Here is a 13,309-nt window from a genome sequence, read left to right on the forward strand (position 1 = left end):
TATTCTAACCTCCTGCTATGATTAGATTAGAGTTTAATATGGGGTTGTAAAGGGTTGCAGATGTAATTACATGGTACAGTGAAATTCTTATGCTCTGAGTTCCAACAATACAATACAATATAATAAAATAGATAATAGTACAAATATAAATAATAATATACACATATTTAACAACTGTGACAATGATGTCCATTGGGGTGGGGGCAGGGTACATGTATGTTGAGGGGGAGGGGAATGTCCATAGGGGGAGCAGCAGACCGGGGTAGAAGAGGGGACAGGGGGAGCAAGTAGCTGACTAGTGGTGGCTGTTCAGCATGATAAATGTCCATTGGGGGTCGGGGTAGTGCACAAAATCTGCTGAAGTGAGGGGGGGGGTCCATACGGGGAGTAGGAAGCAGTGGAGGCTACTGAGGGGAGGAAGGCACTTAATAATGGCTGAAACGGAGCAAATGGAATGGCATAAAACCATTTGTTTGATGTATTTGATACCATTCCACTGATTCCGCTTCAGTCATTACCACGAGCCTGTCCTCCGCAATTAAGGTGCCACCAACCTCCTGTGATAGGAATGGAGGGGGTGATTGAAGCGGGGACAACAGGGCATAGCTCGGGTCCCTGATGATCTTCTTGGCCTTCCTGCGTCACCTGGTGTTGTAGGTGTCCTGGAAGGCAGGCAGTGTGCACTCAATGGTGCGTTCGACTGAGCGCACCACCCTCTGTAGCGCCATGCGGTCCTCGGTGGTGGAGTTGCCATACCAGGCTTTGATGCAGCCCGAAAGTATGTGCTCAATGATGCTCCTGTAGAACACAGTGAAGGCCATTTGGGAACAGACACATTTCTACAGCATCCTGAGGATGAAGAGTTGCTGATGTGCCTTCCTCACCACTGTGTCTGTGTGGTTTGACCTTCAGATTCTCTGAGATGTACTTGAAACTTTTAACCAACCTCCAGCGGCGGCCCCGTAGTTCCTCCTGAAGTTCACAAGCAGCTCCATTGTTTTGCTGACTTTGAGGGAGAGGTTGTTTACCTGGCACCACGTTGTCAGGGTACCTACCTTCTCCCTGTACGCCATCTTGTCGTTGTTGGTGATCAGGCCTACTACTGTCGTGTCGTCAGCGAGCTTGATGATGGAGTTGGAACTGTGTGAGGCCATGCAGTTGTGGGTATACACTCTTAGAAAAAAAAAGGGTTCTTCGGCTGTCCCCATAGAATGTTTTGGGTTCTATGTAGAACCCTTTTTACAGAGGGTTCTACATAGAACCAAAACAGGTTCTACCTGCAACCAAAAAAGGTTCTTCAAAGGGTTCTCCTCTGAGGGCAGCCAAATAATCGTTTACGGTTCTAGATAGCACCTTTTTTTCTAAGAGTGTACAGGGAGTACAAGAGGGGACTAAGGACGCACCCTTGTGGGGCCCCCGTGTTGAGAATCAGTGTCGAGGAGGTAATGATGCCTACCTTCACCACCTGCGGGCGACCCGTCAGGAGGAGGTGATATGGTCTTTGACTAGCCTCTCGAAGCACTTCATGATGACGGAGGTGAGTGCTACGGGACTGTAGTCATTCAGTTCAGTTACTTTCCCTTTCTTGAGCTAGAAACAGATGGAAAATGTCCGAAAACACAACAGCCAGCTGGTCTGCACATACTCTGAGGGTGAGGGATGCTGTCTGGGCCATCAACATCCTCCGTGGAGACTGCAAGTACATAGCCATCAGGGGCTCTCATCGGGAGCTTAGAGTCATCGTTGTGCTCAAAGCGTGAGTGCAGGTCTTATTATAATAAATGTAATAGATTTAATACGTTATAAACCTATTTGTATATTTTCTGCATTTCATAGAATAGGGGTCAGTGACCTCTCTCTCTCTCTCACGCACACACACACTGGATAAAGACTCAACAACAGACACTATGAATCAAAATAAGAAATCGACAAATGTGAATTTACTCTGAGGCTCGGGTAAACTACACCGCTCTGTGTGGTAAACATCTTAATGATATTGTGTTTGTTTGTATGTCTGTGTGTGTGTGTGTGTGTGTGTGTGTGTGTGTGTGTGTGTGTGTGTGTGTGTGTGCCTGCGTGTACATATTTGTTTGTGTGTGGATAGATCAGGGCTATAATTACTGCGTATAATAACCCACTCTGTTGAGAAAGAAAAGCTATTTTTTACCCCCAAGGTTATGATTACCTGAACAAGGATTTGGGCAGACCTGATATTATGCCATTTAGTCTGCCAGGAAATATCCCATAACCATATTAAGGGTCTATAACCAACCTCGATTAGATCAACCTGTGCCGAACGGCGAGCACCGGGAGAAAACCAAATAAGATGCATGGGCTTATTGATTGGCAAGGGGATAAATGAGTTTATAATATTAATATAAATCTTTATTGTTTTCAGTCTCCTGATGCCAGAAAGGCTTCCCCAGTAATCAGTTTAAAAACTTCATTTTTCATCCTTACCCCAGCGAGGCAGGGGCTCGACCAATCGTACACGCACACAACATACACACATACACACACACACATCCCTCAACATTCGTATGGATTGACAATCTGTGCTGTCCAGCAGCCTGTTGTTGATCTATTGAAAACACTCATCTAGCACATTTGCATCAAACTCAGGCCTTGATGTACCGTTCTCTCTCTTTCTCTCCTTTTCTCCCTCTCTCCCCACAGCTAAGAGATCTCAGTCACAGGTCTCTGCCTTAATACACTACACACAGCTATCAGTGAAGGTCATCCCATAGCACGCACACACACAGGGGAAGACATACACACACACACAGGGGAAGACATACACACACACACAGGGGAAGACATACACACACACACAGGGGAAGACATACACACACACACAGGGGAAGACACACACACACAGGGGAAGACATACACACACACACAGGGGAAGACATACGCACACACACAGGTGAAGACATACACACACACACAGGGGAAGACATACGCACACACACAGGGGAAGACATACGCACACACACAGGGGAAGACATACACACACACACACACACACACACACAGGGGAAGACATACACACACACACAGGGGAAGACATACGCACACACACAGGGGAAGACATACACACACACACAGGGGAAGACATACACACACACACAGGGGAAGACATACACACACACACAGGGGAAGACATACACACACACACAGGGGAAGACATACGCACACACACAGGGGAAGACATACGCACACACACAGGGGAAGACATACGCACACACACAGGGGAAGACATACACACACACACACAGGGGAAGACATACACACACACACAGGGGAAGACATACACACACACACAGGGGAAAACATACACACACACACAGGGGAAGACATACACACACACACAGGGGAAGACAAACACACACACCTAATTAAGTGTTTTAATTTATTTTTATCAAATTACTCAGAATCCTCTAAAAAAGATTAGTATAATTATTTTCAACAACCCCCCACCCCCCCCCTTTCCCAGCCATTTAGTGTGTTCTCCCCAGCCATTTAGTGTGTTCTCCCCAGCCATTTAGTGTGTTCTCTCCAGCCATTTAGTGTGTTCTTCCCAGCCATTTAGTGTGTTCTCCCCAGCCATTTAGTGTGTTCTCTCCAGCCATTTAGTGTGTTCTCCTCAGCCATTTAGTGTGTTCTCCCCAGCCATTTAGTGTGTTCTCTCCAGCCATTTAGTGTGTTCTCTCCAGCCATTTAGTGTGTTCTCCCCAGCCATTTAGTGTGTTCTCACCAGCCATTTAGTGTGTTCTCCACAGTCATTTAGTCTGTTCTCCCCAGTCATTTAGTGTGTTCTCCCCAGCCATTTAGTCTGTTCTCCCCAGTCATTTAGTCTGTTCTCCCCAGCCATTTAGTGTGTTCTCCAGTCATTTAGTCTGTTCTCCCCAGTCATTTAGTGTGTTCTCCCCAGCCATTTAGTCTGTTCTCCCCAGTCATTTAGTCTGTTCTCCCCAGCCATTTAGTGTGTTCTCCAGTCATTTAGTCTGTTCTCCCCAGTCATTTAGTCTGTTCTCCCCAGTCATTTAGTCTGTTCTCCCCAGTCATTTAGTCTGTTCTCCCCAGTCATTTAGTCTGTTCTCCCCAGTCATTTAGTGAGTTCTCCCCAGCCATTTAGTGTGTTCTCCCCAGCCATTTAGTGTGTTCTCCCCAGTCATTTAGTCTGTTCTCCACAGCCATTTAGTCTGTTCTCCCCAGTCATTTAGTCTGTTCTCCCCAGCCATTTAGTGTGTTCTCCACAGTCATTTAGTCTGTTCTCCCCAGTCATTTAGTCTGTTCTCCCCAGTCATTTAGTCTGTTCTCCCCAGTCATTTAGTCTGTTCTCCCCAGCCATTTAGTGTGTTCTCCTCAGCCATTTACTCTGTTCTCCACAGCCATTTAGTCTGTTCTCCCCAGCCATTTAGTGTGTTCTCATCAGCCATTTAGTCTGGGTTGGTGTGTATGGGGCTGAAACCTGGGGTTGGTGTGTATGGGGCTGAAACCTGGGGTTGGTGTGTATGGGGCTGAAACATGGGGTTGGTGTGTATGGGGCTGAAACATGGGGTTGGTGTGTATGGGGCTGAAACATGGGGTTGGTGTGTATGGGGCTGAAACATGGGGTTGGTGTGTATGGGGCTGAAACCTGAGGTTGGTGTGTATGAGGCTGAAACCAGGGGTTGGTGTGTATGGGGCTGAAACCAGGGTTGGTGTGTATATGGCTGAAACCTGAGGTTGGTGTGTATGAGGCTGAAACCAGGGGTTGGTGTGTATGGGGCTGAAACCAGGGTTTGTGTGTATGGGGCTGAAACCAGGGTTGGTGTGTATAGGGCTGAAACCTGAGGTTGGTGTGTATGAGGCTGAAACCAGGGGTTTGTGTGTATGGGGCTGAAACCTGGGGTTGGTGTGTATGGGGCTGAAACCTGGGTTGGTGTATATGGGGCTGAAACCAGGGCTGGTGTGTATGGGGCTGAAACCTGGGTTGGTAAGTATGGGGCTGAAACCAGGGTTGGTGTGTATGGGGCTGAAACCAGGGTTGGTATGTATGGGGCTGAAACCTGGGTTGGTAAGTATGGGGCTGAAACCAGGGTTGGTGTGTATGGGGCTGAAACCAGGGTTGGTGTGTATGGGGCTGAAACCGGGGTTGGTGTGTATGAGGTTGAAACCAGGGTTGGTGTGTATGAGGCTGAAACCAGGGGTTGGTGTGTATGGGGCTGAAACCTGGGGTTGGTGTATATGGGGCTGAAACCAGGGCTGGTGTGTATGAGGCTGAAACCTGGGGTTGGTGTGTATGGGGCTGAAACCTGGGGTTGGTGTGTATGGGGCTGAAACATGGGGTTGGTGTGTATGGGGCTGAAACATGGGGTTGGTGTGTATGGGGCTGAAACATGGGGTTGGTGTGTATGGGGCTGAAACATGGGGTTGGTGTGTATGGGGCTGAAACCTGGGTTGGTAAGTATGGGGCTGAAACCAGGGTTGGTGTGTATGGGGCTGAAACCAGGGTTGGTGTGTATGGGGCTGAAACCAGGGTTGGTGTGTATGGGGCTGAAACATGGGGTTGGTGTGTATGGGGCTGAAACCTGGGTTGGTAAGTATGGGGCTGAAACCAGGGTTGGTGTGTATGGGGCTGAAACCAGGGTTGGTGTGTATGGGGCTGAAACATGGGGTTGGTGTGTATGGGGCTGAAACCTGGGGTTGGTGTGTATGGGGCTGAAACCTGGGTTGGTGTATATGGGGCTGAAACCAGGGCTGGTGTGTATGGGGCTGAAACCTGGGTTGGTAAGTATGGGGCTGAAACCAGGGTTGGTGTGTATGGGGCTGAAACCAGGGTTGGTATGTATGGGGCTGAAACCTGGGTTGGTAAGTATGGGGCTGAAACCAGGGTTGGTGTGTATGGGGCTGAAACCAGGGTTGGTGTGTATGGGGCTGAAACCGGGGTTGGTGTGTATGAGGTTGAAACCAGGGTTGGTGTGTATGAGGCTGAAACCAGGGGTTGGTGTGTATGGGGCTGAAACCTGGGGTTGGTGTATATGGGGCTGAAACCAGGGCTGGTGTGTATGAGGCTGAAACCTGGGGTTGGTGTGTATGGGGCTGAAACCTGGGGTTGGTGTGTATGGGGCTGAAACATGGGGTTGGTGTGTATGGGGCTGAAACATGGGGTTGGTGTGTATGGGGCTGAAACATGGGGTTGGTGTGTATGGGGCTGAAACATGGGGTTGGTGTGTATGGGGCTGAAACCTGGGTTGGTGTGTATGGGGCTGAAACCTGCGGTTGGTGTGTATGGGGCTGAAACATGGGATTGGTGTGTATGGGGCTGAAACCAGGGTTGGTGTGTATATGGCTGAAACCAGGGGTTGGTGTGTATGGGGCTGAAACCAGGGTTTGTGTGTATGGGGCTGAAACCAGGGTTGGTGTGTATAGGGCTGAAACCTGAGGTTGGTGTGTATGAGGCTGAAACCAGGGGTTTGTGTGTATGGGGCTGAAACCTGGGGTTGGTGTGTATGGGGCTGAAACCTGGGTTGGTGTATATGGGGCTGAAACCAGGGCTGGTGTGTATGGGGCTGAAACCTGGGTTGGTGTGTATGGGGCTGAAACCAGGGTTGGTATGTATGGGGCTGAAACCAGGGTTGGTGTGTATGGGGCTGAAACGAGGGTTGGTAACTATGGGGATGAAACCAGGGTTGGTAAGTATGAGGCTGAAACCTGGGGTTGATGTGTATGGGGCTGAAACCAGGGTTGGTGTGTATGGTGCTGAAACGAGGGTTGGTAACTATGGGGATGAAACCAGGGTTGGTAAGTATGGGGCTGAAACCTGGGGTTGGTGTGTATGAGGCTGAAACCTGGGGTTGATGTGTATGGGGCTGAAACCAGGGTTGGTAACTATGGGGATGAAACCAGGGTTGGTAAGTATGGGGCTGAAACCAGGGTTGGTAAGTATGGGGCTGAAACCAGGGTTGGTGTGTATGGGGCTGAAACCGGGGTTGGTGTGTATGAGGTTGAAACCAGGGTTGGTGTGTATGAGGCTGAAACCAGGGGTTGGTGTGTATGGGGCTGAAACCTGGGGTTGGTGTATATGGGGCTGAAACCAGGGCTGGTGTGTATGAGGCTGAAACCAGGGGTTGGTGTGTATGGGGCTGAAACCTGGGTTGGTAGGTATGGGGCTGAAACCTGGGGTTGGTGGGTATGGGAATGAAACCTGGGTTGGTGTGTATGGGGCTGAAACATGGGGTTGGTGTGTACGGGGCTGAAACATGGGGTTGGTGTGTATGGGGCTGAAACATGGGGTTGGTGTGTATGGGGCTGAAACCTGGGTTGGTGTGTATGGGGCTGAAACCTGGGGTTGGTGTGTATGGGGCTGAAACATGGGATTGGTGTGTATGGGGCTAAAACCAGGGTTGGTGTGTATATGGCTGAAACCTGAGGTTGGTGTGTATGAGGCTGAAACCAGGGGTTGGTGTGTATGGGGCTGAAACCAGGGTTGGTGTGTATGGGGCTGAAACCAGGGTTGGTGTGTATAGGGCTGAAACCTGAGGTTGGTGTGTATGAGGCTGAAACCAGGGGTTTGTGTGTATGGGGCTTTAACCTGGGTTGGTGTATATGGGGCTGAAACCTGGGTTGGTGTATATGGGGCTGAAACCTGGGGTTGGTGTGTATGGGGCTGAAACCTGGGTTGGTGTATATGGGGCTGAAACCAGGGCTGGTGTGTATGGGGCTGAAACCTGGGTTGGTAAGTATGGGGCTGAAACCAGGGTTGGTGTGTATGGGGCTGAAACATGGGTTGGTATGTATGGGGCTGAAACCAGGGTTGGTGTGTATGGGGCTGAAACGAGGGTTGGTAACTATGGGGATGAAACCAGGGTTGGTAAGTATGAGGCTGAAACCTGGGGTTGATGTGTATGGGGCTGAAACCAGGGTTGGTGTGTATGGGGCTGAAACGAGGGTTGGCAACTATGGGGATGAAACCAGGGTTGGTAAGTATGGGGCTGAAACCAGGGGTTGGTGTGTATGAGGCTGAAACCAGGGGTTGGTGTGTATGGGGCTGAAACCTGGGGTTGGTGTGTATGAGGCTGAAACCAGGGTTGGTGTGTATGGGGCTGAAACGAGGGTTGGTGTATATGGGGCTGAAACCAGGGCTGGTGTGTATGGGGCTGAAACCTGGGTTGGTAAGTATGGGGCTGAAACCAGGGTTGGTGTGTATGAGGTTGAAACCAGGGTTGGTGTGTATGAGGCTGAAACCAGGGGTTGGTGTGTATGGGGCTGAAACCTGGGGTTGGTGTATATGGGGCTGAAACCAGGGCTGGTGTGTATGAGGCTGAAACCTGGGTTGGTGTATATGGGGCTGAAACCAGGGCTGGTGTGTATGGGGCTGAAACCTGGGTTGGTGTGTATGGGGCTGAAACCAGGGTTGGTATGTATGGGGCTGAAACCAGGGTTGGTGTGTATGGGGCTGAAACGAGGGTTGGTAACTATGGGGATGAAACCAGGGTTGGTAAGTATGAGGCTGAAACCTGGGGTTGATGTGTATGGGGCTGAAACCAGGGTTGGTGTGTATGGTGCTGAAACGAGGGTTGGTAACTATGGGGATGAAACCAGGGTTGGTAAGTATGGGGCTGAAACCTGGGGTTGGTGTGTATGAGGCTGAAACCTGGGGTTGATGTGTATGGGGCTGAAACCAGGGTTGGTAACTATGGGGATGAAACCAGGGTTGGTAAGTATGGGGCTGAAACCAGGGTTGGTAAGTATGGGGCTGAAACCAGGGTTGGTGTGTATGGGGCTGAAACCGGGGTTGGTGTGTATGAGGTTGAAACCAGGGTTGGTGTGTATGAGGCTGAAACCAGGGGTTGGTGTGTATGGGGCTGAAACCTGGGGTTGGTGTATATGGGGCTGAAACCAGGGCTGGTGTGTATGAGGCTGAAACCAGGGGTTGGTGTGTATGGGGCTGAAACCTGGGTTGGTAGGTATGGGGCTGAAACCTGGGGTTGGTGGGTATGGGAATGAAACCTGGGTTGGTGTGTATGGGGCTGAAACATGGGGTTGGTGTGTACGGGGCTGAAACATGGGGTTGGTGTGTATGGGGCTGAAACATGGGGTTGGTGTGTATGGGGCTGAAACCTGGGTTGGTGTGTATGGGGCTGAAACCTGGGGTTGGTGTGTATGGGGCTGAAACATGGGATTGGTGTGTATGGGGCTAAAACCAGGGTTGGTGTGTATATGGCTGAAACCTGAGGTTGGTGTGTATGAGGCTGAAACCAGGGGTTGGTGTGTATGGGGCTGAAACCAGGGTTGGTGTGTATGGGGCTGAAACCAGGGTTGGTGTGTATAGGGCTGAAACCTGAGGTTGGTGTGTATGAGGCTGAAACCAGGGGTTTGTGTGTATGGGGCTTTAACCTGGGTTGGTGTATATGGGGCTGAAACCTGGGTTGGTGTATATGGGGCTGAAACCTGGGGTTGGTGTGTATGGGGCTGAAACCTGGGTTGGTGTATATGGGGCTGAAACCAGGGCTGGTGTGTATGGGGCTGAAACCTGGGTTGGTAAGTATGGGGCTGAAACCAGGGTTGGTGTGTATGGGGCTGAAACATGGGTTGGTATGTATGGGGCTGAAACCAGGGTTGGTGTGTATGGGGCTGAAACGAGGGTTGGTAACTATGGGGATGAAACCAGGGTTGGTAAGTATGAGGCTGAAACCTGGGGTTGATGTGTATGGGGCTGAAACCAGGGTTGGTGTGTATGGGGCTGAAACGAGGGTTGGCAACTATGGGGATGAAACCAGGGTTGGTAAGTATGGGGCTGAAACCAGGGGTTGGTGTGTATGAGGCTGAAACCAGGGGTTGGTGTGTATGGGGCTGAAACCTGGGGTTGGTGTGTATGAGGCTGAAACCAGGGTTGGTGTGTATGGGGCTGAAACGAGGGTTGGTGTATATGGGGCTGAAACCAGGGCTGGTGTGTATGGGGCTGAAACCTGGGTTGGTAAGTATGGGGCTGAAACCAGGGTTGGTGTGTATGAGGTTGAAACCAGGGTTGGTGTGTATGAGGCTGAAACCAGGGGTTGGTGTGTATGGGGCTGAAACCTGGGGTTGGTGTATATGGGGCTGAAACCAGGGCTGGTGTGTATGAGGCTGAAACCTGGGGTTGGTGTGTATGGGGCTGAAACCTGGGGTTGGTGTGTATGGGGCTGAAACATGGGGTTGGTGTGTATGGGGCTGAAGCATGGGGTTGGTGTGTATGGGGCTGAAACATGGGGTTGGTGTGTATGGGGCTGAAGCATGGGGTTGGTGTGTATGGGGCTGAAACATGGGGTTGGTGTGTATGGGGCTGAAACATGGGGTTGGTGTGTATGGGGCTGAAACCTGGGTTGGTGTATATGGGGCTGAAACCAGGGCTGGTGTGTATGGGGCTGAAACCTGGGTTGGTAAGTATGGGGCTGAAACCAGGGTTGGTGTGTATGGGGCTGAAACCAGGGTTGGTATGTATGGGGCTGAAACCAGGGTTGGTGTGTATGGGGCTGAAACCAGGGTTGGTATGTATGGGGCTGAAACCAGGGTTGGTGTGTATGGGGCTTAAACCAGGGTTGGTGTGTATAGGGCTGAAACCTGAGGTTGGTGTGTATGAGGCTGAAACCAGGGGTTTGTGTGTATGGGGCTGAAACCTGGGGTTGGTGTGTATGGGGCTGAAACCTGGGTTGGTGTATATGGGGCTGAAACCAGGGCTGGTGTGTATGGGGCTGAAACCTGGGTTGGTAAGTATGGGGCTGAAACCAGGGTTGGTGTGTATGGGGCTGAAACCAGGGTTGGTATGTATGGGGCTGAAACCAGGGTTGGTGTGTATGGGGCTGAAATGAGGGTTGGTAACTATGGGGATGAAACCAGGGTTGGTAAGTATGGGGCTGAAACCTGGGGTTGGTGTGTATGAGGCTGAAACCTGGGGTTGATGTGTATGGGGCTGAAATGAGGGTTGGTAACTATGGGGATGAAACCAGGGTTGGTAAGTATGGGGCTGAAACCAGGGTTGGTAAGTATGGGGCTGAAACCAGGGTTGGTGTGTATGGGGCTGAAACCGGGGTTGGTGTGTATGAGGTTGAAACCAGGGTTGGTGTGTATGAGGCTGAAACCAGGGGTTGGTGTGTATGGGGCTGAAACCTGGGGTTGGTGTATATCGGGCTGAAACCTGGGGTTGGTGTGTATGGGGCTGAAACCTGGGTTGGTAGGTATGGGGCTGAAACCTGGGGTTGGTGGGTATGGGAATGAAACCTGGGTTGGTGTGTATGGGGCTGAAACATGGGGTTGGTGTGTATGGGGCTGAAACATGGGGTTGGTGTGTATGGGGCTGAAACATGGGGTTGGTGTGTATGGGGCTGAAACCTGGGTTGGTGTGTATGGGGCTGAAACCTGGGGTTGGTGTGTATGGGGCTGAAACATGGGATTGGTGTGTATGGGGCTGAAACCAGGGTTGGTGTGTATATGGCTGAAACCTGAGGTTGGTGTGTATGAGGCTGAAACCAGGGGTTGGTGTGTATGGGGCTGAAACCAGGGTTGGTGTGTATGGGGCTTAAACCAGGGTTGGTGTGTATAGGGCTGAAACCTGAGGTTGGTGTGTATGAGGCTGAAACCAGGGGTTTGTGTGTATGGGGCTGAAACCTGGGTTGGTGTATATGGGGCTGAAACCTGGGTTGGTGTATATGGGGCTGAAACCTGGGGTTGGTGTGTATGGGGCTGAAACCTGGGTTGGTGTATATGGGGCTGAAACCAGGGCTGGTGTGTATGGGGCTGAAACCTGGGTTGGTAAGTATGGGGCTGAAACCAGGGTTGGTGTGTATGGGGCTGAAACCAGGGTTGGTATGTATGGGGCTGAAACCAGGGTTGGTGTGTATGGGGCTGAAACCAGGGTTGGTAACTATGGGGATGAAACCAGGGTTGGTAAGTATGAGGCTGAAACCTGGGGTTGATGTGTATGGGGCTGAAACCAGGGTTGGTGTGTATGGGGCTGAAACCAGGGTTGGCAACTATGGGGATGAAACCAGGGGTTGGTGTGTATGAGGCTGAAACCAGGGGTTGGTGTGTATGGGGCTGAAACCTGGGGTTGGTGTGTATGAGGCTGAAACCTGGGGTTGATGTGTATGGGGCTGAAACGAGGGTTGGTAAGTATGGGGCTGAAACCAGGGTTGGTGTGTATGAGGTTGAAACCAGGGTTGGTGTGTATGAGGCTGAAACCAGGGGTTGGTGTGTATGGGGCTGAAACCTGGGGTTGGTGTATATGGGGCTGAAACCAGGGCTGGTGTGTATGAGGCTGAAACCAGGGGTTGGTGTGTATGGGGCTGAAACCTGGGGTTGGTGGGTATGGGGCTGAAACCAGGGTTGGTAAGTAAGGGGCTGAAACTTGGGTTGGTAACTATGGGGCTGAAACCAGGGTTGGTGTGTATGGGGCTGAAACCTGGGGTTGGTGTGTATGAGGCTGAAACCTGGGGTTGATGTGTATGGGGCTGAAACGAGGGTTGGTAACTATGGGGATGAAACCAGGGTTGGTAAGTATGGGGCTGAAACCAGAGTTGGTAAGTATGGGGCTGAAACGAGGGTTGGTAACTATGGGGATGAAACCAGGGTTGGTAAGTATGGGGCTGAAACCAGGGTTGGTGTGTATGGGGCTGAAATCTGGGTTGGTGTGTATGGGGCTGAAATCTGAGTTGGTGTGTATGGGGCTGAATGTATGGGAGGTGATGTATCTTACCTGCCAAGCCCAGGGTTGAAGCCATAGTGGAGGTCCTGACACTGGTCACACCTGCGTCCTCCCACCGAGGGGTCAACACACACACACTGCCCCATCTGGCCGCCACACACCTGTCCCGACGAGCCCACCGGGTGACAGTCACACTCCACACACACGCTCACCTCAGACCCCAACTCCGACACAGAGAGGAAGTAACCTGGAATCAAATCAAATGGGTACGAAATTAGAGACAACACCTATCTATGGCCATACATACACAATACATTATACACAGCATGGAACAAGAACAATTTTGCCATAACCAAACCTGTAGTCAAGGAATGGAGCAACAATAGACACCATTTGTGACAAACACATAATTGAGGAGAGGCCTAAAAGAAGGAGCATATTGGAATTATATCCAATCTAACTCTATTAGGGTTGCAAAATCCATAAACATTTCCAAAATTCTGATTTCCTGAATATTCTCTCCATGAATATTCCAACCAGAAATGTGGAATTCCTGGATATTTTGGGATGCTACCAGAATTGAACCCTTGGTTAAATCTGTAATGCCTTTTGGATAAGGACATGTCATGCCATTCATCTGTC

General features: G+C 50.7%; 1 protein-coding gene across 1 annotated transcript in view; it reads right to left on the minus strand.

Annotated features, from left to right (window-relative positions):
• The window catches only part of LOC109894627 (usherin-like), a 378,093-nt gene that overhangs the window by 263,751 nt on the left and 101,033 nt on the right, over positions 1-13,309 (minus strand). Inside the window, 1 exon segment of the mRNA XM_031828079.1 lies at positions 12,719-12,914. Within this exon segment, the coding sequence (XP_031683939.1) occupies positions 12,719-12,914 (196 nt within the window).

This window comes from Oncorhynchus kisutch, linkage group LG7, assembly GCF_002021735.2.
Source record: "Oncorhynchus kisutch isolate 150728-3 linkage group LG7, Okis_V2, whole genome shotgun sequence".
Lineage (NCBI taxonomy): Eukaryota > Metazoa > Chordata > Actinopteri > Salmoniformes > Salmonidae > Oncorhynchus > Oncorhynchus kisutch.